The sequence below is a fragment of the Haemaphysalis longicornis genome, unplaced genomic scaffold (genome assembly GCF_048455015.1).
Source record: "Haemaphysalis longicornis isolate Haplotype H1 unplaced genomic scaffold, Haemaphysalis longicornis Haplotype H1 scaffold_4, whole genome shotgun sequence".
Lineage (NCBI taxonomy): Eukaryota > Metazoa > Arthropoda > Arachnida > Ixodida > Ixodidae > Haemaphysalis > Haemaphysalis longicornis.
In genome coordinates this window covers 17,046,368-17,071,840 of record NW_027526361.1, presented here as the reverse complement: position 1 = coordinate 17,071,840, position 25,473 = coordinate 17,046,368, and the positions used below count along the sequence as shown (strand labels likewise).

General features: G+C 51.0%; 1 protein-coding gene across 1 annotated transcript in view; it reads right to left on the bottom strand.

The window, feature by feature from the left end:
- Positions 1-25,256, bottom strand: part of LOC144178322 (uncharacterized) — an 82,357-nt gene extending 57,101 nt beyond the window's left edge. The window contains exon 1 of the mRNA XM_077706076.1: positions 24,932-25,256. Within this exon, the coding sequence (XP_077562202.1) occupies positions 24,932-25,049 (118 nt within the window). The 5' untranslated portion in view covers positions 25,050-25,256. The remainder of the gene's footprint in view (positions 1-24,931) is intronic.
- Positions 25,257-25,473: the final 217 nt, after the last annotated feature.

Here is a 25,473-nt window from a genome sequence, read left to right as displayed (position 1 = left end):
GAGTGAGAGTGTTGCACACAGCTGTGGGAGAGAAGAACGGATGAGGGATGCGGACGGACGCCGCGATGACGACGCAGGAGGGACAAGCCCGAGAGCAAGAGATGCGTCGCATCTAATAACATCTCTGTTGACGCCACCGTTTCGAATCGGATTGGAACGGAGCAGATGACGCACGACGGTGTTTTTTTTTTCTTCGGCGTACGGCCGTAGTGGCCCAAGCCGCGCCGTGTCTGTGGCGCATCGGCCATGTCTGTGGCCGTTTCCAGCGTTGCCAAGCGAAGAAATTGACCCCTAAACTTTTCAACGAATACCACCTATATATAAGCGTGCTGCAATGTTCTGTATTGTTACTCCGATCAAGGCTGGTCCTCCAGTCGAAACGTCAGTAAACATCTTTGTTTTTGTTTTTGAGACGTGCGTCGGACTCTACTTTTTGATATCTCTTCTGGACCATTGGAAACTTTTATTCCTCGACTACATGCAACGTTACTTAGTAACGTTGACTACATGCGGGCGTGCATGCGTACGTGCGTTCGAGCGGGCGCGCGCGTGTGTGTGTGTGTGTGCGCATGCGTGTGCGTGTGTGTGTGTGCGCACGTGTGTGTGTGTGCGTGTGCATGTGTGTGTGTTTGTGCGTGTATGATACAGATATCGTTTTATATTTTAGCTTCAGCGTGTGTGCGTGTGTGCGTGCGTGTGTGTACGTGTGTGTACGTGTGTGTGTGTGTGCATGTGTGTATGTGTTTGTGATTCAGATATCGGCTTCTATTTTAGCTTCAACGTGTGTGTGTGTGTGTGTGTGTGTGCGTGTGTGTGTTTGTGTGTGTGCATGTGTGTGTGTGCATGAGTGTGTGTTTCTGTGTGTGTGTGATACAGATATCGGTTTCTATTTTAGCTTCAGCGTGTGTGTGTGCGTGCGTGTGCGTGTGTGTTTGTGTGTGCGTGCGTGTGCATGTGTGTGTGTTTCTGTGTGTGTGCGTGATACAGATATCGGTTTCTATTTTGGCTTCAGCGTGTGCGTGTGTGTGCGTGCGTGCGTGTTTGTGTGTGTGCATGTGTGTGTGTGCGTGTGTGTGTGTGTGTGTGTGTGTGCGCGTGTGTGTGTGTGTGTGTGTGTGTGTGTGTGTGTGTGTGTGTGTGTGTGTGTGTGTGTGTGTGTGTGTGTGTGTGTGTGTGTGTGTGTGTTTTGGAAGGAGGAATGTGTATATATAGTACTACCACCGGAGAGAGACAGATTCTGTAGATGTTCCAGTTTTCGGCAGTCTTGGAAACTGCACGGAAAATTTCGTAGCTTCTCGTTGGACAGTCGGAAAACGCTTTTAATAGCAGTCGTCTACGAGGAAATTTAATCGGGGCACGATTCGAAACGAGGGTAGTGACGACGGCAGAAACGAAAATTAAAATAAAGATTTGCCGCGACCACCCACGAAATGTTTCCTATTTTGAAACACGCATCGTTTGGTCGCGAGAAGACCCGTCTGCGTGTTTGAGGAGCAGAGAGCTAGGAACTTCCGCGTGCGTGGTCAAAAGTGGAAGGTATACGGGGGAACTTTTCGCTTACCGGGTAGCCCTGCTCCTGTTCGTCATGGAGGTCGTGAATTTAGTTTACAACATTCCTGACCACCTACTTGTTTTTATAAGATGTGCCGAACCCAGACAACAGGTGGTGTACATTTGAAGTCTGTAAGTGCTTTTTCACTGCTTCGTCTGCATCAGCGCATCTAAATACGGAAGCAAAGACAGCCCCTCGGAACAAAAATTTTGTGAATTTCCCGAACATCGCTCTGGCGACGCGAGCTCTTAAGAGTGCTACGGTTCTTACTAAGCGATTCATTACTGAAGTGTGAAATCTCTTTCTGACTTCAGCTGACCACCGCGTCTATTGTAATTGTCGCGTATTATGTTAAATACCATTTTGATATCATCTTTCGTGCTCAGACACATTAACTAATAAAGTGACTGCTGAAAAAGGAGAAGGCGCAAGCCTCGCGGCTACAGAAGGAGGGAAAGGGAGTTGTGCGAGGGGAAAAGTGCTTTTCGGCACAGCTATGTGGTCGAATTCACGATGCGCTGATTTCCGCCGCGCACACAAACAACTTCAACTTTACTGAGGAAGGTTCATTTCTTTTGCGAAGGATCTGGAGAAGGCGTATGCTGCCTTTTGGTCAAGGAGTTGCTGGGTCCCGAAATTCGGCCACGTCGTAGTTGCAGAAATTTCACAAGCTGCCGAAAACCCAGCGCACATTGGGTGTGAATTGGGAAAGTGACGTGAGGAAAGGGACGTGAAGGCACGTGAAGGAAGTGAACGAAAGGGACGCGTTGCATCTGAGGGGAAATTCCGAGTCCTGTCCGTTTTGGAAACGTATGTTAGGCGTTCATTTCAAGTCTTGACGTATGCTGTAGCCCCTATTGCCGAGCCTGTGCCATGCACACTAAGCGACATTAGTTGTTTTGCGTCACTCTCTTGATGGCTCGCTAGAGGCGGACACTGAAGTGGACAAAGCTTGTCCCGTCTAGTCCCGTCTTCGCGTTGTCCTTTGGCCTTTTTGCGTTGTGTATTTTTTGTGAAAACTGTGTGCCAACACGCCTAACGTTATCGCTTCTGAAAAACTCCATATTGCGCCCCTGGCGGCGTCTGTTCTTTGAAGATTGAAAGCCTTTCCATCCATCCGAGAAACTGAACGACGTGATCTTGAAAGCGCTATGCAATATTTCGGCGAGGAATGACATGTCATCATTACGGCGTCATCGTTACGCTCTCCTGAAGGGCGACACCTCGGTTGTAATCCGGTGAGGAGACACAAACAAGCACGCCAGCTATGTTGGCAGCATTAAACCAACGAAAGGTATACATTTATTTACACTTTTGAAAACCTTCAAATTCACTTTTCCTTTCACTTGTTTACTGTAAACGCTGTTTCCCGGCGAGCGTGACTTCTTTCCCTTCAAAGACTCTTATTTGTGGGCCGAACAAACAACGCACGTCGGAACGTCCCGAATTCCATCCACATGCACCTCAGATAATGTATTTTGGCTGCTCCGCTCCAATACAGGCTCGCTGTCAAACTCCCGAAAACCACCGAGCTCTCAGTCATTGACCCCGATGCGACACGCAGAGCTTGTTACCTCCTCGCACGTCGCCACGCCGGCGTGTTGCCTCACAAGCGACTCGAATGTCGAGTCACTTTCCTCGCCTCGACAGCGTCGCCGCCGATGTCGCGCCCGCGTCATCGGATGGCGCAAGCCGCGTCCGCAGGCAGCGCCTCGTTGCTCTTCCGCGTCCCGACGCAACCTGTGACACAACGCCGATCCAGCATTGTGTGCTAATGACGTCCAAACAGCTCAGTCACTGAGAGGAGGCCACTGTATAAGGGGCTGCCCACTGCGCATCCCTGCGGCGTACACACCGTCGATATTTTGCCGCGAGTCTCAGTCACGCTGTCATAACATTTCCTCATAAGCCTTCGTTGCATTTGACGATTCAGTGGTGAGGTTATCTCTGCGGTTAATCAATCTGTTTGTTGATTGATTGTAGGGTTTAACGCGCCGACGCAACGAAGACGATGAGGTACGCCGTAGTGGAGGGCTCCTGATAAATTTTGACCACCCGGGGATCTTTAACCTGCGCCGAAACCTCGTACACACGGGCGTTTTTGCTTTTCGCCTCCATCAGAAAAGCGGCCGCCCCGACCTTGAATCGAACCCGCGACCTCGTGCTCAGCAGCGCAACGCCTTAGCATTAATCTGTTGGTACTAACAGTCGCAGTGTACAGGTGGATTACGCCTCCACTTGTTTTAAAACGAGAACCTCAAGCTCCGCGTTGTGAGGCTTAGAAAATAAGTGGTCCAAAAATCATGCACCCCTCCGTCTAACGACAATGAAGGTTGAAGGCTGTCGCCTGAACTTGGACATTGACTCGCAAGCGGTTTGGATTTTGAATCGTTTAGCTTTGACTTCGACTCGCACGCAGTTTCGATTTTTGATCCCAGCGGTTTTTACACTTTGGCCTTTTCATTTCGCACGAAGAAAGCTTCTCGTTCAACTATCGTAGTAGTTATACAGAGGGGTGCATGATTTTTCTGTCTAATTTTGAACTTACACGCTCCCCTCACCAAATCCAAGCTGCTTCGATCAATCAGAATGGCGCAATCGGATGGACGTCGGCTTCATAACGCGAGGAACCCATGTTAGATTTCGACCACGAGGGGCGTTTTTTTTTTCTGTCACTTCACCCACGACCGTCATCATCGTCAGGGAAAGTTGACTTTCCTGCCCTGCGCTTTCGACGCGCATGCGCTGTCAGTGAGACATAGAAAGCTTCGCTTTAAAACGTTGAAGTTGCGCAAGTTGGGGAGCGTGAGCGCGGGGTCGCGCGTTGGGAAAGGGAAATTGCAGTGTGGGAGGAGGGTTGCAGGAGGGCTCCGAGGAAGGGCGACCAGCGCGTGCCGGAAAAAGATTGACTTGACTGATTCTAGGGTTTAACACGCCGACGCTACACAGGCGATGAGGTACGCCGTAGTGCAGAGCTCCGGATTAAGTTTTACCCCCTGGGGATCTTTCACGTGTGCCCAAATCTTGAAAACACGGGCGTTTTCGCTTTTCGCCTCCATCAGAAAAGCGGCCGCCCCGACCGGGAATCGCAGCCGCGTCCTCGTGCTCAGCAGCACAACGCCTTAGACACTGATCCACCACGGCGGGTGCGCCGGGAAAAGGACACAGCTGCGCCAAAGGAGGGTGGGCCGCTTCCACGCGTGCAGTACCAGCCGCCCTCAGAGGTAGAGAGCTCCTAGCGATGGCAGGCGAGAAGAGGGAGCGTCGCAGGGTGCTGTCCACGGGGATAGCCCAGTGGTGACGGGCGCGGTCACAAACTTCAACAGAAAGTTCGAGAGCAGATCAAGAGAAGGTCCAACTAGGCTTTCGCCTTCGCATTCTTGGAAAGTTATAAGCACCTCCCTTAGTCAGGGATTTATGCACCCCCCCCCCACCCCGACACCCCCGTAACACCCAACACCCCCCCCCCCCCCCCCCAAAGGATTTCGACAACCCCTCAAAAAGCTTCCACAACCCCGAGCACCCTTCCCAGGGATTTATACACAACCTCCTCCCAAACGCCCCCCACCCCCTTACCCCCCCAATTCGAAATTCTAGATAAACCCCCCTGCCCGCTGTTACTTTAGTTATTTTACGTAATTTATTCGCGGCAGCTGTTGACGGAGGCGTCAGTTCCGGTGACACACGTCAGATGCTTTCCAGACAGATGCTTTCCAGTTAGAGTTATGAGCTGTTAGAGTTATGAGTTAGAGTTACTGTCGTCTAAGAAAGCGCTTCAGCCGCGAGCGTGTCGTTCGGCCACCTGTCGCTGCTCCTCAACACTGGCTTGCTGAAATATTTGCGTCACAGTGAGGGCCCAAGTTACGCGACTTCTGGGAAACCGGCACTCGCACGTCAGGCTTAAGATGCTTCGAAGAGTCTCGAGGAGAACTGGATATATCCGCTTCGTACCGCTCCACCAGAACACGTACGAATCGTCATCAAGGCACCGCCACACAAGTACAACATTCCACCTACTTTGGATCCCGGCACATTCAGGCAACAGGGGCAATGAGCGAGCTCACGCCGCCGCCAGCGCTCTAACCCACCTCGCCCACAAGCGTCGAGCCCATCAAATTCGCCCTCCTCCGCCCGGTTCCGGAAACACCAATTTCAAGCAAGACGAGGCTGTCTTGCTGACGTTTTTCGCCGAAATCATTGAGCATTTTCGGTCCAGGCGGCGACGGCTGCCACATCCCCATCCCAACCTCACAAAGCCACAACAGACAATGCTAAGGCGACTGCAGACCAATACTCTCATGTGTCCAGTCAGACTCCACCAGTTTTACCCAACGAAGTTCACCAACCCTCAGTGCAAGTTCTGTGGAGTCTACGGAACCGTGGAGCACATGGTGTGGCTTTGCAGACACACCCCGGGCCTCCCGCCCACCCCTCTTCCGGTTCCTCGTATCGACACTCCTCCTCCCTTGCTTTCGGGACAGGCACCCCAACAAGCCAGCAGTAGAGAGAGAGAGGATAAACATCTCTATTTTGGAGCTTAATGGTGCAGGATGGTGAGAGCACCACCGGTGGGGGGCGTCCGCTAGTCCGGGATGCCCTGGTCCTTGCTGGCTGCTCGTGCCCTCTCTATCAGCATGCGCTGGGTCGAGAGGTCCGAGCTGGACAGCCGGTCCACCCACTGCTCGTACGTGGGACGGGGATTGGGTGTGAGGGATGGGGATTGCTGGCACTACCAGACCAAATGGTACAGGGTGCCTGGCTGGGGGCAAAGGTGGCAGGTACTATAATACTGGGTGGGGTAGATATGGTGGAGGAGGGTACAATGCGGGTAGGAGTTGGTCTTAGCCGGCGGAGTGTGGTCGCTTCGGCTCTGGAAAGGTGGGAGTTGGGTGCAGGGAGCTGCTGGCGCTCGTGTCTGCAGTGAGCGAGAATGTCCGTGTAGCCATTCAGTGTGTGGGGGGCCTTCTCCGTGTGTTGGCTCTCTTCGGAAATGGCCCGGAGGGTGTGTGGGCAGTGCCGCCTTATTTCCGTCGAGAGACTCGTGTCCAGGGGCCCAAACGATATGAATGTTGGGAAGCTGCGGGATGGCATTTAGGATCTTGAGGGCGAAGGGTGATATGCGGCCGAGCTGGTAGTTGCGGCATGCCACTTGCGAGTCCGTAATGACTGTAACGTATTCGCTATGTGTTGTTGCTGCTAGGGCGATGGCGATTTCCTCAGCGGCGTTTGTAGAGGTGGTGGATATTGTGGCGGCTGTGACCTCGGTTCCCTGGTGGTCTATAACCGTGACTGCGTAAGCGGATTTGCGGGTGTAGCGTGCGGCGTCCGTGTAGCGTGTCGTAGGGTTCCCGGCGTGCTTCTTCGTAACTGCATCGACCCGCGTTTTGCGGCGGGCTTTGTTGTAAAGGGGGTGCATATTCCGCGGCACGGGAGCTACACGAATGTGTTGACGGATGTGGAGGGGGACACGTTGGGGCTGGTCTTCTTTGGGCGGTACCGGGTATCCAAGGCGTGTAAGGGTGTCTCTTCCGGTAGGTGTCAGCTTGAGACGGGTGATTTGGGAACAGCGATGAGCCTCGTGCAATTCTTCCAAAGTGTTGTGTACCCCTAGTTGGAGCAACTTGCGCGTGGATGTTGAGGGGGGCAGGCCAAGGGCGAGTTTGTAGGCTTGGCGGATAAAAGTATTGAGTTTTTCTTTTTCTACAGATTTGAGAGCCAGGTATGGTGTGCCGTAATTCAGACGACTGATCAGTATTGCTTGAGTTATTCTCAGAGTGTCCTTCTCCTGAAGGCCGTAGCGGCGGTGGGCGATGCGTCGTACGAGGTGCGTTAGTTGTGTGAGGGTGCGTTTTAATGCAGGTAAGGTTTAAGAGCCGCTTCCATTTTTGGGTATGTTGAGACCGAGTATGCGAAGGTGGGGGACTGTGGGTACTGCGAGGTTGTTGATCGTTAATTCCGGATCGGGGATTGGGTCCGTTCGTTTTTTGTAAGTGCGGGCACAGAGCGTGAAGAGGGCGGACTTCTCTGGGGCGCATTCCAGTCCACGAGCTCGGAGGTATGTTTGAGTGACGTGTATTGCTTACTGAAGTGCGTCTTGTTGGGCGCCGGTGCAGCCGGTGGGGACCCACAAGGTGAGGTCGTCAGCGTAAGGTGCATGGCGTAAATTGGGGATTGCTGCAAGGAGCGGCGGCAAATCTTTAGCAGCATCTCTTTTCCATCCCATCATGCTCCTAGGCTTGGAGGCTTATCCTGGACAGCCCCTCCCCTCGAGGACCAGCTGATACTGGTTGGAAGAGCAGAGGCCGCGTCCATGGCACTCGGATTCCCCTGAGCCGGAGTCCGGGCCTCCTTTCCCCAACCCCCTCCCCCTTCTAAAGGCCAATAAATTGCGTTCCACCACCACCACCATCACGGCTTTTTCGGGCGCCTATTGTGAACGCCCGCTGGGTACGCTCTTTCTCGGTAACCTATTCTAGTAACGCTTTCGCGTTCAAACAGCCCTGGCACGAAAGCTGCGGCTTAACAAGATGGTAGAGATACGACGAGAGTCCTTTGTAGATAAACTTATTTTGTGAGCCACCGTCTGTGATTTCGTAAGTCTTTCGCCCCTCTCTACAGATACTTTTAATGCGTAAGCATTCTTGGCGAGAACCCCAGCAAAATTTGTCCGTAACGCCAAAAGTGTAACGTCTGGTATCTGCCCAAAAATGAGTGACTGGCAAAATTAAGTCATTTAAGCAATATATGAATGTAGATGTAGATGATTCGCCGCTTCACAACCGATAAAGAACGACTGAAACAAAATGACAAGAGCAAAAAAACTTTGATGATGATACAGAGAAACCTTCTCGACAGGCAGCCGCCTTCAAAGCTTACTTTCCCGCATCAGTAGTTAGCATACAGAGAAGCCTGATATTCGGCTGCTGAGTATAAAATTGACTGGTAAATGTAATGACAGTCAGTACGAAATAGCCCACTGTTAGCTCCTCAACAGGGAAAAGCCCAGCACGACTAATGTTTGGTCGGGAATTCCGGACAAATCTATGCCGACTAAGGCCAACCATCATACAGAACAGTCCGACATTTTGAAAAAGGAATGGCGGCTACAACAGCAAGTTTTCATAAGAAACTTCGGACATGGGTCTCGATGGATTTCTGGCGTGCTACTCGAGAGGGAAGGACTCCGCTCGTGGTTAGTCCAGACGTCCGCTGGACAGGTTCACAGACATCTGAACCATTTACGCGTAATGCGGACCAAGTACCCAAATCAGTCGTCGTCTTTACCGATGCTTTAGCCCTGGTCACATCGGGTCCGGATATAACTCGCTCTGGAGAAAAGCTAGCGCCCATTGCGGTTGTCAACGCGGAAGAAGGAACCTGGAGCGAGAGACGTGATGATGAAGAGAACACACCCGCTGGGAGCCCTTCCGGAGAAAGGCTAGCGCCGCCCACTACGGTTGTCGACGCCGAAGAAGGCGCAGCAGCATGTTCTCAGCCAGCATTGTAATGGCGCACAAATCCACCGAGGAGTCGACGTCGTCCTGCAAGATATAGAGTCTCGAACTAACAGGGGGAAGGGGGGGGGGGGGGGGGGGGGGGGGGGGGGGGGGAGTGCTACATACCGCTATGTGCCGGGCTCGGCGTTCACGAGCTCATGTAGCCCGGGGTTCACGCGCTCACGTCCCTGGCGTGAAAGCGGGCTGCTTGTTCCAACGCCATGTTTAAGCCGCAGCCAGCGGCTGTGCTCTGACTCGCTTCTTCAATAAACGGCATCGAGACTTGACAGTGTGTATATCGTATTTTAAATTGTACATTAGGAAGTATGCCGCTGCAACGGCACTACGGAACTGGCGCATCTGCGGCTTGAAGCGGGGTTTCTATTGGTTGATAACCTGCACAAATCACCCGTAAAAAAACACTTCACAGGAAAGATTACGCGCAAAACTCTCCCGATTTTAGTGCAACTGCTTAAACGACGTTGGCACGTGGGCCTGAATGCTTATGCGCGCGCACCCACGAAGTAGCCGGATAAATACACCGCCAGACAGTGAGCAAACAGAACTGATGCTACCGGGACACGCAAGGTAACTCGTCCAAAGGGAGCGGCATTTTAGAGCTCGCATGTGCCTAGGATATTTCTCACTCTCGCGTGATACAAGACAAAGCTGAAGCATCGCAATAATATTAAAAATGGCGTTTTCTTCAACCTCACAATACGGATTCATCCAGCTAATGCACCACGAATTACTCCCTCTCCCCTTACCCCCAAACGAAAGGAAATGCTTCAGGGTTCGGGTAGTTGTTTTAGCCGACCTCTATTGATTAATTTGATTGATTGTACACGGTTTAACGCGCCGACGCAACGCAGACGATGAGGCGCGCCGTAGTGGAGTGCTCCGGATTAATTTTGACCACCCCCCTGGGGATCTTTAACATGTGCCAAAATCTCGCACACACCCACACACGGGCGTCTTTGCTTTTCGCCTAGCCAACCTCTAGGGATGACACTTACATGAAGAGTGGCGGTGAGAGCTGGTCCAGGTTGTGCACAGAAAGTGGTTTCCAAGTAATTAAAATAAATTATTTCCTCAAAATAATACGGGGACGTAGAAGGAAGGCGCTTTTGTAGCGTAAGCTACACTGGCCGAGGTTGAGCAGTTTCGCGTGGACCTTGAAGGGCCGTGGTGCGCAAGCACGAGGAGCATTGGATTGGATAGGATAGGATAGGATAGGATAGGATTGGATTGGATTGGATTTGATTGGAAATCTAATCCAATTGAAGTACGGGTGTGTAGAGAATTGGGCCTGCACATTCGCCGGTCTGCGCAGAATAAACAACCAGCTGAACTTTAGCTCACGCTACGTATATCCTGGCATAGCCCAGCTAAGCCACTGCTAATTTTTTTAGGGTGTTGGCGGTAGTGAAAGCAAGGAAAAAGAACGGCACTTCCCCACTGAAACTGAGCCCGGCTTGTCGGGCAAGCCGCAGAGAAGCTTGACTTTTTCTTTCCTAACACCGAACTTCACCTCGAAACAGGGCGTCAAGCAACTCGTCGTAGAATCCATGACCTCGATACACCATGGTGACGTCACATCGCGCGTCACCAGCGAGAAAGGGTGGGGATTCGCCTCGCCTCTGCGCGATGAATGATCGCATGAGACCTGCGCGTTCTGGCATCTATTCCAGCAGGGTGCCACATCGACGAGGCGGCGACGGTCACCGGGCACCTTGCTGCCGTCACTATCACGTTCGATTCAGGTAGTTTTTGTAGGGAATGAGCTTATACTAGCGGGATTGGAACGGTGTATACGAATGTCTGTCTGTGGTCGACATAAAATGGTATATATATATATATATATATATATATATATATTGAGAGAGAGAGAAATGGAGGGAGGGAGGGAGGGAGTATTAATCTAGAAGGGCTACCGAAGATTAGGGACGGCGTAAGGCAGGGGTAACAACGCAAAATGTCCAACCCAAATCATTTTCTAGTGTACGCTTTGTTTCTGTTACCCGTTTTCCGTCGTCCTTCGTGTTTGATGGAGCTTCATTTTCTCAAGAACCTGCTCAATTGAGGGACTATTACTTCGCGCACCATCTTTATATCAAACGAATTGGATTTAGACTAGAGAGAGAGACAGAGAGTAGCAATCTATATCGATTATGATATCGATAACGACGTCGATAGAACGGGCTCGACCAGCTTCAGTACTTTCCTTGCGCAGAACTACGCCAAGCACCACCCAACTGAACAGAGCTTTCCAACTCGACTGAGATCGTTCCTATTTGTGCCAAGGTAGAGCACGGCTGTAATTTACACGTTAGGTGGCCTCGAACAAGTGCGGTACTTTGAGTCTTTCTCGAATGGAAAGCTTAACGCCGCAAATCGCCAGTGATGAATGGAGATGCAGGAACATGAATGGCTTTAGGGAGGAGTTGGTCGTAAAGACGGCGAGCGCACCTCGGCACAAAGAAATGCAAGCAAAGGTGACGTTTGGGCAGCGAAAGAGCAGCGAGTCCTTTTGGAGCTTGAGCGGGTTAGGAAAAATACTCGCACATACATATGCCGGTTGCTAGGTCTCCCCCCGCATTTGCCAAGGTTGAGCCCCAGCTGAATCGAATTCCCGGAACGTCACGACATGGCAGTTATGCCTGCATCGCGGCGGCCGCTCGATGCCTGCTTTGGGGATGCAGTGTGCGTGCCTGTTCTATCCACGTGGACAGCGGGATTGTAACGCACGCGATTTCGATCGCGAATCGCTCAATGATCAATAATGGGCAGGAAATAAAAGCTTAGCCATGCGTGTCCAGCTGCTCCGTCTTGGCTTGGCTTCAAGATCGCTTCTTCAATGGCGCCGTCACGACACCTCCAGTACTAACGCTATACTATAGCGCACGGATTCTAGAATGAACAGCGATCTCGGGGGGGAACATTACTTGCATGAAAACTGCACGCTCCTCCTCTCCTATAAAGAATTCGTGCGCTGAGAGGGCGCACCGTAAAGACAAGAAAACGAAGACGCTTTGTTTCGCGTCTCTCCATTCCCTTTCATGCGAGGAACGCGCCGAAGTGCGTCGACCCGCCATTGGGCGCGCACACCGTGCGTAAACAATCGCGAGTGAAGAAGACCCTGAGGGATTCCATAAACGACGCAAAATGAGCAGCAGTATAACAGAGGCGAGAGCCGTATCGCAGGTTTGTAGCGCTTCTGCCGCAGGAATACGGCTGCGGCGAGGATGGAAAGCTTGCAGGAACGGGCCTCGCCTGCCGACTACTATGCGTCGGCACGACTCGCATCCGGAGGGGACCTGTGCAGCGCGGATGGTGTCTTTGCTCGCGAGTCACGATGCCGCGCGCGGCCTGGGCATGCCGCACTTGACATTGGCGGTGGCCTGCGGCGGCGGCGGCTGCGAGTCGAAGCACGCTTCACCGTCGCCCCACCTGGTCGCCGCGCCGATCGCGTATCGAACAGGGAACCGACCGATAGCGCGTACTTCCGCCTTAGGGCTGCCGCCCGCCGCCCTTGAACGTGCGTGGCCCGCTACGTTGCTGGGGCGAGAACCATCAGATCTCTCGGCAAGTGTGTAAAAGTTGCACAGCAAAATTTGAAGTTTGTGAGATTAACAAGCCAGGCTTGTAAAACACGTCTGCTAAGCACATTAGCTCCGTATGAACGTAGACCTTATACAGTATAGCCCACTTATAGCGAACCCGGTTTTAACGATATAGCGGTTATAACGAACAAATCTTCGTTTCCCGTTACCATTGGTATACATAGATTTTCTGTCCAGATATAGCGAAAAGCGGATATAACGAAGTGATTTCGGTTTCCCGTTGTGTTCGTTATAAGCGGGCTCGCCTGTACTCGGAAAAGACACCAGCCGCCGATGTCAGCCGCAACCCATTTCGAGTGGTCCTCTTCCACTTTTTTCGAGAGCTCTCAGTGCTTTAGTGGGCTACGTGTCAAGTGTTCTTCTCGTCTGCGTGCACCCGTGTGTCTGAGATACGGTTCATCCTGAAGGCCAGAGGCGCTTCTTCATGAGGGGACAGCGATGAGACCGTGCTGCACCGAAATACATCATTTGTTTCCGACCATTATTTTACGTAGCGCTTTCAGCATCGTGAATCCATGCTTTATCAGAGGAAGGCCTGACAGAATTTTCCTTTCATTTTTCACTTTACGCACGTCACATCACCCGTTTAGCATTGGACCACATAATGGCAACACCTCTTCGGTAAATTTTGGGAGGCGGTTTTGTTACACTATTTAATCCGGTGTCCGTCATTGCCTAGACCTTTCTAACTCGCGCAAAATAGTTTTACATTGAAAACGCTACAGGACCACCTAAAAATAATTTGTGGCAGTAAAGAACGCCAGCAGTAAAGAAATTTTCCTCGCTGTCTTACCACCCGCAAAGAATGGTTCTACGTTCATGAACTCCTCGGGTAAAGGCGTACGCCAACTAGAAGGAGGTAAAAACCTGACAGTAACAATCTGCGGAATTCGCTCCAGCCACAACTGCAATCGTAATGGGGAGAGAGAGAGAGAGAATAAACATCTTTAATTTCAAGCTCAATGGAACATTCATGCTTCTGCATTGGGTTTCTGATGAGTGTCTTGTTTTCATCGTTGTCCTTTAAGCTTCCTCAGTATTCTGTTCTTGTCACTCACCGTTTTCACACAGCCTGTCTGGGTCGCAGCCGAAAGTATGTTTTCTTCCACGTGAACAAAGAGTAACCACCCTCCCCAGGTACAGGCACTATATACGTAGCAACGCGCTCAAGCGCAGAGCCCTCAACGGGCCACTACTTCCTGCGGGCTCCCTACGCTGCTCATTGAGTCACACCGTCGATTACTTATAAATTCCAGCTCCCTTCCTCCGTGCCGTTTCTTCGGAGCGCGCCCAGCCCTGCGCGTCGCCTGCGAAGCGCGAGCGTCGCCCGAGAGGATACCGCATAATCTCGAACCGGAGAGCCACGCTCGGTGTGCGCATCAGAGCGCGTCTTCGTACACGCCCGAATGAGAAACGCAGCCCCGTACCGTTGCTTTTTCGCAGTCTTGGGGGAACTGACGACGGGAGATCCGCGCCGTCAGGGGTCGCATCGCACACGGTCGGTATTTTAGGAGCGCTTGCTCGATACTAGCAACCAGTAATTTGGCGCTGCAGTAGTAACAAAGTTTACAGACACTTTTTTCCAGTGTGGTGGAAAAGCCGGTTGTCCGAGCTGGCGTGTCGTAATGACAAGGCGTGCCTTTGACTACCGGGTTAGTGACGCAATGAACACGCTTCATGACGTTTGGCAACGCGAGTCACCTATTTTTGCAGCTGTGATTGTTGCCTGCCTGCTCCACCTCCATCCTCGCGCCGCTCGTTCTCTTGACACTTTTCATTGTAGCGTGAGCTGCACTTGCCGAGGTTGAGCAGTTTCGCGTGGCTCCTGGAAAGCCGTGCTGCGCATGCGCGACGAGCAGTGATGTCTCACAGCGCACAGCTGGCGCGCCGGAGCCACCACCGCCGCCGTGACTGGATTGGATTGGATTGGAAACCGTTTCAGCAGCAGTAAGCATGATAATCAGCTAATCCTAGACAACCGGGAAACCTAAGAATAACCAGCTGAACCTTAGCTCACGCTACGTATATCCTGGCATAGCCGAGCTAAGCCACTGCTGATTTTTTGTTTCCCTTCTCTAACAGAAGAGCTGTTTAGGCCGACACAAATACGTCCCGCGTAGACAAAAAAAAAACAAAAAAAAAAAACGAGCGCACGTGAGGGCGTGCACCGCGGTGACTGCCCGGCGTCGTACAGGCTTGCGCATGGGCCTACGCCACATGAGCAGATCCCGCCTTCGTCGTCGTCGTGTATGTAGTGACCGGCGCGCCACGGGTCCACCACGCCGAAGACGATAATGACGAATCTGTCGAGCCATCCATCACAATCCACACGCCACCGGACCAGCTGACGAAGAAGTGGAGGTCTACCGAAGCGATGACGCGCTACAAGAGGATTTGCCCTGTGCGGCTGTGCCGTCGAGACCACGACGAAAGGGATGACGACGATTGCTACTAAATAAAGCAGCATGCATAATTTAATTATTTCTGCTTTACAGTGCCGTCCAAAACGGCTTTGCACTGCTGTGATCCGGCTGCTTGCTGTCTCCTGGGATACTCTGTCAGTGCGGGATGAAGCTAGGTCTACCTCCAAGTCGGCTGTTTCTCCACCCTTGCAGCACTAGTGCAAGCTGCGCCACTTTTTTTTTTGTAGGGAGACTAGCGGCATAATATCAGTTCGGATTATTGAAGACACCGTAGAACACTGTGCGCGTGCGCATCGCCAGCACCAGTGTTGCGTTCGTGCAATTACTACGTCCAGATGGTTGAGACTGAGAACATTGCGTTGACGACGGCGTGAGCTAGCCCACCGCTGTGAGGGAAAGGCAGCGGAGGAGATAAAACCCGCCAGTTTTGTGTTTAAGTCTAAGCTATTGTTCGCGCGCATGTCTGCGCTCTGCTGAAAGCAACAAGATCTCATGCGTCATTTACAACAAACACCGGAGAGCAATTACACTCAGAAGATTTCGGCAAGTGGCAGTAGAAAAAAAATCGGGGACGCTTACACTCACGCGCAAGACTGGAATGGCGAAGCTGTTCTAGGTGGCATTGTGGGATGGTATAATACTTTATTTGCATAGTTGCGGTGCTAGTAATCGTCGTCATGTGCATCGAAAAGGTCGTCGTGGTGCAATGAAAGTCACCCTCAGCATTGTAGACTTCCACCAGCTCTTCGTCATCGACTAGAGGCAGCGGTGGCAGAATCTGCAAGTCGTCTCGGGAAGGAGTGGCGCACTCGTAGCCACGTCTCGAATTATCCATAATGGCTTCTAGAGAATGCGGCTACCGCGGTGACCTCTCCCAAGCAGGGTGTCTTGTAGACGCTGCCGCGCGCGAGAGCACTTTTACCGTACCGAACGCGCATATGCGCACGAGGACACGAGTACGAACACGAGAGGACACGAGTACGAGTATTTCTTGTTCCGAGAAAGTGTTGCCACGATTACGGCGAACGCCGGAGTCATTTTTTCTTGCAACACCGAACTTACGGCCAGTAACAACGGCGCCGCTGTTAGAAAATGACAAGCACATCAGGCGCGCAAGGGCGAAACAAACCGAAAACACTAGATGAACAAACGCGTGCTGCACAAGATTACAAGGACGAATTTTCTGCCGTTATTCATTATCGACAAATCACTGCGCACTGGAAGGTGGTAGCCATCCAGAGTCATTGTTTCCCGCAAACTACCACGCTCACCGCCAATCATTCCCGATTCCAAAGTTACTAATCCGCAACGCTGTTCGAGACCGTGGCCTGGTATTTTCGGGTATACTGGTGAGAACGCATACTCGTAGTTTTGTAGGTCCACCCGGACAATCAAGCTGTGAGGACGCAACGAATCTCTTCAGACGTCCATTCTTTTCAGTGCTCCGTATTTTGTGTGGCGGCATTGTAACCCCGTGGTAGGAATCTTGCGGTCAAAAATTGTGGTCAAGATGCATCACGGAGCGAAAAGCAACCGGACCAGACCATGGCCGCCACATGGCCGGACCAAACTCAGTAGAATCCCAAATAGCTGCTGGTGGAAGGCGAGAAGCGGAAAAGAAATCTCCGGCAGCATCAAAAAAGGATGGAAGAAGTGGGAAGAGCTTTTGGAAGGAGCCACTGAGAAGCAAAAATTTCATGCGATATCAAGCGATATAACCTTTACAACCAGAGAACGAAGATGCTGAAGTGGTCATGTGCACTAACAAGGAGAGATGGGTCTGCAACGACCATGTCGGTTGCATTGCGAGGGTCACAAACATTGAAGTTGTGGTGTGCATGGATGGCGACAGAGATAGGTTGGCCACTTCATAAAAAGCGACGACGACGCTTACTTGAAGAAAGCATTGAAGTGGCAAGTCCAGACAAAGGGAATAAGAGGTCGACGGAAGAAAAGGTAGCATGACCTTAGAGAGGAGGGCCTCATAGAGAAAGGTCTCGAGAGGGAGTGGGTCACCGATGGCACGAAGTGGAGCGCATTCATCAGAAATGAGGATCCCATTAGACATAAGATAACGTTTAGAGGAGGAGGTTAACGATAGGGGTGGCGCAGTACTTTTGTACTAAGTCGGCTTGCAACAGTAGGCCTGATTTTTTTTCTTTATTTGCGGGAACTGTACCAGCATGTTTCTGTTGCCTTATTAATGCAATGGGGGAAATAATTATTTTCCATTTGCGAAGCATAATTCAGCAGAGCACGTATGATGTGTCGTGATAAAACTCTGTATCTTTTCCTGACTTTTAAGGACAGACTCGTTGCTGAAACTACCGGAAACATGAGGGTATGTAGCTTGAAATTAATTTGCGAACTGAACTCGTTTGTATATGCTATTACCTCAGAGAGAAAAAAAACAATATTACGGCACAGCACATTATGAACTCGGGGAAAAAAAATGAAGGCATCACAAGATTTCAATTGTTCCCCTTCCTGCCCGTAATGCATAAGTTCACCGCCTTTTCTTGACTTTTGTGCAACAGATTGAACTGAGTCCCCCTAAGGCCGCACGTGCTCGCTTTATTGAATCGATGTGCTGCATGCGGGTCAGTTGTGGCTGCCTTTGTTCGCAGCAATAGTGCTAAGCCACGCGCAAGCCTATTGTCAATCGCGCGGACTGTAATTATCCTCGCTCTCAGAGATGCCGGGCGGCACAATGGAAGGCCATAATTAGCCTGCTGAAAAGCTGTTTCCGAAGGCGTTAGCGACCGTGCCCCTCTTGTTCTATTCAGCGCTGGGTGCAGGCAGCCTTCTTTTATGAGTGCTCTCTGAGTTTCAAGCAGCGTTTCAGGAGCCTTACCAGGTGTTTTTGTAGCGCCTAAGTTAACAGTATAAACGGCGCGAACCTTTTGAGTATTCATTAACGCTTTCTCTCTCTCTCTCTCTCTCTTCCTCAGCGACACCCTGAGTCCCTACGACATTTACATGATTAATTGCGGCTTCGCTTTCGTGCCATACCTTACTTGCTTCGCGCCGAACAAACCTACTTGTTACATCCACTTACACGCGTGCGAAAAGCGTCTTGAATAACCTCGCCAAAGTTTGTCTTTTTTAGCAGCAATGTCATCTTGCAATGGCTTCCACTAAATGCGCTCGCTTGGCTGTACACTCCGAATGAAACAAATTCTCTAAAAAAAAAAACAGCAACTAAAAACCTTGGATGCAACTAAAAACCTTGGATGCTCTTGGATGTATATAGGCGAATAAACTACTATAGCCTTATCCAGTTCAGTTGTTTGGCCTGATATACACCTCAGCGATATGATACCGCTTTTTGGCGTCGGTCGTAAAGTTACACAGGTAGAAAGATAAATTCAGAGCTGGGTTATTCAGTACAATGAGTATCCAGTGAGCACTTTGTAGAGTATCCAGTGAATACTTTGTCTTTTACATACATGGCCAATCATACTGTTACGAACTTGCCCCTCACACATTACGGAACCCAGTGATGTTGGTTTCTTTTTTCGTCATGGTTCCCTGAAAACTTTTTATATTTGTGTTACATGTCTAATTTTTCTCTTGTTCTTCCTTTGTGCTCGCAGTTTGCAATGTGCATTATTTCCCTCCTCTGTACACTCCTGCGTTGACAGCCAAAAGGCCGCTGGCAGTATTGACCGAACAAATAAATAAAAAAAATTAGCAGTGGCTTAGCTCACCTATGCCAGGATATACGTAGCGTGAGCTAAGGTTCAGCACCCGTACTACAATTGGATTGGATTTCAATCCAACACAGTCCAATTTAATCCAATCCAATCCAAATCAAATGCAATCCAAGCCAATCCAATCAAATCCAATCTGATCCGATCCGATCCAAACCAATTCAATGCTTCTCGCGCTTACGCAGAACGGCCCTTCACGGCACACGCGAAACCACTCAACCTCGGCCAGTGTAGCTAACGCTACAAAAGGTGGCGGGGGCTTTGAGTAGGTGCATATACCATCATTAGCAATACATGAAGGGCTAACGTCAGGCCTAATGTCACACGACTGCAGGATACTTATCTGAAAAAACAACACAGCCGACTGTATATGTTTTATAGTTTCGGGTTGGGCATAGTTATACGGTTTTGTTTTTACATCGTTTTTTAGGTTGGCTGCAAGAGCAGGGGGAAAGATATTGTAGCTTTCGTCGCCGAAAGAAAGGCCTGCCACACAAGCTTGGACAGTGTGATAGCTTTTGCTTGACTTGCCCCAAAACAGGATGGTAGAAGAGGATGTGGTTGACGAGAAGTCCCGATTTTACACAGATAATCTATCGGCTGGCATGTAATAAAAGCACCACTGTGCACCTTTGTACTTCACAATTGGAGTGCTCGTGCCATGTCACCATATTACACTTTGTTCTGCCGCAGTCTTTCTATGTAGCAATTTACAGTTCACAACGTCGTCTGAGCATGACCAATCGTCGTGAAAAAGACGTAAAGTTCTTGTCCAGCTGACAATGAGGCTCGTTTAAGCCTGCGGTCGTAGCCGGTTTGACAGATATCAGAGCCAAACTAAACCGCACGCCGAAGGCTTATTGCACCCTGTTCAACCAAGCTAACTGAACTTTGCGATGAGAAGGAGGAGGAGAGAGACAATGGGAAAGCAGGGTGGCGATCTAGGCGCCTAGTCGGTTATGTGTGCCCTACCCCGGAGAAAGAGGTGGAGGAGGAGGAAAAGAGAGGCGAGGAAACGGGATTGAAGACGAATCTACTCATACTTTTTCTCAGAATCGAGGAAAGAGCTTGCAAACAAGCAGTACAAAGTGAGACGCCTTCAAAAGGTTCGCTTTCAAGGCTCGGGCAAAACAACTGGCGGTGAACTAAAAGTGTCGTAGTGTCGTTTCACGAGAACCCGTGCGCGCTTTTGTTGCAGGCAGCTGCGGGGCGGTGGCCGGTGGAGTGGGCGGCGAGCGAGAGTCAGCGGCCGCACACGAAGGAGGAGGGAGACGGGCGTATCCGGCGACGCGCACCAGACCAAGCGTGAACGCTGGATGCGGAGACGTTTCCCCTTGCAGGCCCCCATCGATGACGGTCGCGGGTCATCGCTCAGCGACGCCGACGTAACGCTGCACGTAACGCCGAAGACGCTTCCCGCTTCTCCCCCTTTTAACTCTTCTCCCTCCCCATTTTCTCTCCCTCGCTCGTTTCTCCGCGCCTGTCGTCAATGGAACTGCACCAGTCGTCGCTAGCAGGCGTGTCATCGCGACTAACGATCGTTTCTTACCGGAAAGAAAGTACGTACGCAGCACCTCGGCAAGGCAACAGTCAGGCTGAGAAATGCAGAGTGTAATGGGTAAAGCGCGAAAAGTAAACGTAATGTGGAAAGAAACGGTGCGTATGAGCGCTTAAGTTCCAGTTAATGTTTATTACGTAAAACGTTCACTTGTGTATCAACGTTGCCTGCACACGCGCGTACGTCAGCCGACGGAAGCAGTGCAAGCGCAACAAAAGCAAAGCAAAGACCCCCAGCGCTCTTTGATATGAAGATGATTGACGATGATGATTGCTATTGGTATTTCCTTTGTAGCGGGGTGATGACGTTCATCTTACCAAAAAAGCAAACAAACCTACCTATGTTTTACACTCTTCGTTTGATACTAGCGCTGCTCTTGGGCAGGGACAAAAACCTTATTACGCCTAAAAAACTTATTTTTTTCTTTTACATGTGGTAGCTGCCCTGGGCAACATTCCCCTCTCTGCTTTCTTCCACGATGATTGCTATTAGTTTTTTAAACACTCCCCACCACCCCCCCCCCCCCCTGAAAAAAAAAAAAAAGAATGACGTCATTTTACGGGCAACTGGACCATGCAACCGAGGCTGCAGGAAACATTTGGGTTAACTAGTAGGAAGCAAGGACGGGGAGAGCGAGTTATAAAGTTCCTTCTGATGTGAACTGAAGGAGGGTGTGCTCACGCACGCGTCACCGAGACGTGCCACTTCGGCGGCCTCAATGATCTCCCTGGTTAGCTGATCGTTACTCTCGCCGGTAACGACACACCTGCTGAGAGCAGGTGTCCACTGGCAAAGTCGAAAGCGTGGCCTGAAATGCCCTGTCCTGCCACTGCTCACGTTCCAATGGCGGTCATGCGTACACCAGGAGCCCTTCCCGGCGTACTTCCGACACGCGACAAAGGAACGACGTGCACCACATTCTGGTGACCGGCAAAGAACCTTCCCTTGCGTTGCATCTTACACCACGCTATTCTTCTCTAAACCGCCGCTGACGTTTCCTCGCACAGTTCTTTTTTTTTGCCTTTAGGAACGCCCCTTTTATGATGGCATTCGCTCCGATTGGTTTAAGTTTACAAGATACGGCAGGGGTTTATCCATAATTTCGATTTCTTGGGTGGGGAGGGGGGGGGGGGGGGGGCTGTCGAAGTCCTCCTGGAGGTGTGCTGGGGGCCTGTTTGGGGGGGGGGGGGGGGGTATAAACCTCTGACCAGGTTGCCCGTCATCGTGAAATCTCTGGGGGGTGTTGGGGGGGGGGGTTGTATGAATCCCTGCGATACGGGGTGCGCATTGGGGTGACCGGCCAATTTGATCCTCGACACCCCCCTCCCCCCAAACCCCCCCTCGTGCTGGCGTGTTTTGTTAAGGGAGATTTCATCTATGGCAAGGTACTTTTCAAAAAGAAAGGCAAGTAAACGGGATCGGGTCAACTGGGCTGCACGAAACGTTTTGAGCGATAAAGCAAACGCTGAACTTTTTGTCGAGAACAACATATACTAATTTTACTGCTATAACTAGGCTCTAGAATTTTAGAATTATAGCCATAGCCTAAGACAAAAGATTGTCTTCGTGGTTAAACAACAAAAACGTACTTGGTCGTATCGTCCTAAAGATTGCCTACTACACTTTCTTTGCGTGGCGCTGGGTAGGGAAGGAGCCAAGAAAGACTTCACAATAGGCCACAGCTTTCGGTTTCTGCGCCATACGTGAAAAATTTGATATGTTGTCACTGTAAAGCACCGTAGCGTTTGATTCTTGGAAGTCTCAAAACACGTCACGTATCCTCAGAATCTTTAAAGATACATGGCGGATACCATGGATCTTCAGCGACTAGTATCTTTAACGCTGTCATCGGAGCCGATGTCAGTGCTTCCGGTTGGGACAAGCCCTTGCATTGCGTTGGCTATTCCGCGTTGTTTCGTGCACGATCGCTCCTTCGATATTGGCCTTTGCCGCTGTGTTTCGCATGAAGGCGAAATACAAAGACATTGCTAATTGAAACTTCTCAGCCCTCTGAACAACCTCAGCTGGTTGTTTGTGTGAAACCATTTGCGGCAACGTTTGCTGCATGTAATAAGCTCTCCGCCGCACGTCTCGGTTTAGATGGAAGACCTCCTCGTTGGTTGAAAGACGTAACTTACTGTTTTGTAATTTTGCTTTGCCCAAGTGTACGTGCCCAAGGACCGTGTTCTGAGTCCCTCCTCCAATCCAGTCGCCCCCTCCACTCGGCTGAGGGGAGGATTCCGCAATACTTATGCATGGAGAAATCGATTTCGAGAACCTCCTCCACTGGAGGCTCAAGTGAATGAAGGACTCCGAATACCAGGGTCAGAATACCAGGGAAAGACTCCCAACTGCCTTCCCACCCATCGGTACGTCACCTTTACTGGAAGTGTCATCCAGCAGACCTACCACCCCATAATCTGCTGCACAGCTTCCTGGGAGGACTGGCTGAACCAGGGTCATGACGTGGACGCCAAGTCGAGACGTAAGAACTCCCGGGGGCACACTGCCTTCGGTTTAGTGAGGGACTTTGGGATTTCTAAAGACCAACCGACTCCAAATGAAGAGACTGTGGCGCAACGGCCCGGACTAGGGCTGTCTAGATAATAAAGTTTTCCCTCTCTGTCCAAGTCTGCAAGGAACCAGAAAAAAAATATCTCAGACGTACGGCTTCTTAAATAAAACCTAAAAACACCATCAAAGCATGCAGTACCCGTCACGGTACAGCCTGTAGTTTGTGACTCGCATTTCTTATATGTGTTGTTTCTATATCATCGCTTGTGGTGCGTCGCAGCTGCAAGTAATTCCCAATTATTTTGGCCATCAACAAAGGTGCCGAAAGGATTTCTCACTCGCTAAGCCTACGGCCCGCGTCGCATAATCTGTAGGTTGAATCCGATCCGAAGCACGGAAGCACGTCCTTGGCAGAAGCCTCTTTTTTATTCTGTGTTTGTCTCTTTAATGTAAGTACCACATAGCCCGTTTTTACATATGCGACCAAGAGAGCGCATTTGCTCAGAATACTTGATCAGGCGTTAATGCATGCAAGGAAGCACGTGTTCAGTCAAGGAAATCGCTAAAGCGTTACAAATGACCAATAGGGGTCGTTTGGTTGACGGTATTGCGCTAGTGCAGGCGTCGTGATCAGTTAAGCGGGCGTGGTGGATACATGGGCAGGGAAGGACGCGCTGTAATCAAGGGCACAGAACGAAACTGGCAGATGTTTCTTCGAGCCGCGCGCGACTTTTTCTTTCCATCTTCCTTGAGGGACGCCCTTGCTCTGTGCAGCCAAAAGATGACAAAGCAACTGCTAGTTGAGCGAACACGTTGCCTACACAGGCGCTTTTTTTACGCACTTAGTAATAAATAGCTAACAGAAGATTACAACGAATAATTATTATTATTAACAAACATAACGAACGAAATAAATAAACGGAAACTCAAATTTGACGTAAAAAATAAAAGCGAGGCTAGCTTTAGACATTACGACTACGTATGCATGAGGCAAAGATTGAGGTGTTGAGACAGTTAGTCACGGAACATTCCAGCTCCAGGAAACAGAAACAGCATGTACGATTGCGCTAATTCCTTCCACCAACTGTTGCATGTGTATTAATTGTGCATAATATGGTATTTTTCTCAATAAAATTTACTCATTATTGGGCATGTTGTATGTTAGTGTTACCATCATAGTTCAACAGGCTCAGAGAGCCTCAGCGCAGTGCCAATGTTTCGTCAGGTCACTTGACTTTACTAAAACAAGTCACTGAACAAGTCAAGGCATTGCCCTTTTCGCTCGTCGACACCTTGCACGCTTCCACATCTCGATAGGAAGCGTAAGTAAAGCTGGTGGAACCTGGAAATTAGATTTATTGCTTTGTTTGTTCTTGCATCCTTAACAATTGTGCGCGTGTACCCTATCCCTCCCTCACCTACTTACAGTAACGCACTCAAACTTACTTATATTGCAATCTACCATGTTGTTTTCTCAAGAATTTTCGGCTTCAACAACACCTTTGCTGCTGGCCCTGTTATATCCGCTGGTTTTGTTTGTTTGTTTGTTTAATTTGTTTGTTTGCTATCGTCGAAAGGCTTAAGGCTTTTACGATCACCTCGCACAACCGTGCTTTCTGCCCACCAGAGAGCCGTGTACGGGTGCGCAAAGCGGAGACGCGCTCGCCGACACACAATGCGAAACCTGTCACAGGTCTGCGTCTCATTCGGTCACCGCCTGGTAGCGAAGCGTCCCCATCTTGCCATGTTTATACCATACAAACGTCGCACGGCATGCTTTTTTTGACAGGAAGCCGCACTCATCGTCTCCATCTGCCGCACGGCAAACTCGGCCTTCTATCAGCTGTCGGAAGACAGCCGTAGCGTTCTAGACCTGTCAATCATTTTGGGACCACGGAGGGGCCCGGTGCCTTCAAGCAGCTGTGAGGAGCGCCAAAGAGTGGACGGCGCGGTGACCCCTGTTCTTCGGCTATCGGGCATTCCCAGAGGCGGTGGCCACTACGCTAGGGGGTGGCGGCGGCTGTTCGGAAGAACACACGGAAACCTGCTCACCTGGGCCGCTTTTCCCAGCGTCGTCTCGTCCGTTAGCGGCGGCGGCGGCATCGACGGCCGTCACCAGGTGCCACGCCACGGCCAGCGCCGTGGCGAAGCCGGCGTGCGTAATCCTCATGGTCGGCGAGTCACGCGGCCCGTCGACCCATGGCTCGACCAGTGGGGGCACGGGGCGGACGCCGGGCAGCACGGAGATGCGGGAGGAGCCGGCGGTGTCACGGACGCCATGGGACGCGGCGGTTCACGACGGCTGTTGAGCCGGCCTGTTGCTGCCGCCGCTGCCCGTGCTTGCCGCCGCGTTCTCGGGCCAAGACGGAGGCGAGGGGGCGAGGAAAGGGCGCGGGGGAGAGTCCTGACCGTAGCGTCGCGGCGGCCTCTCGGACGCCACGGCATTCCAAACAGGTTTTGCCCCGGAGGCGAGAAGGCGATGGACCTTAGTAGCGATGCACGTCTGTGTAGTTTCCTCGGAGAGGGAGCTCATCCTCACTCATCCTCTCTCTCTTTCTCTCTCTCCCGATGGGATGAAAGAATATATAACAGCT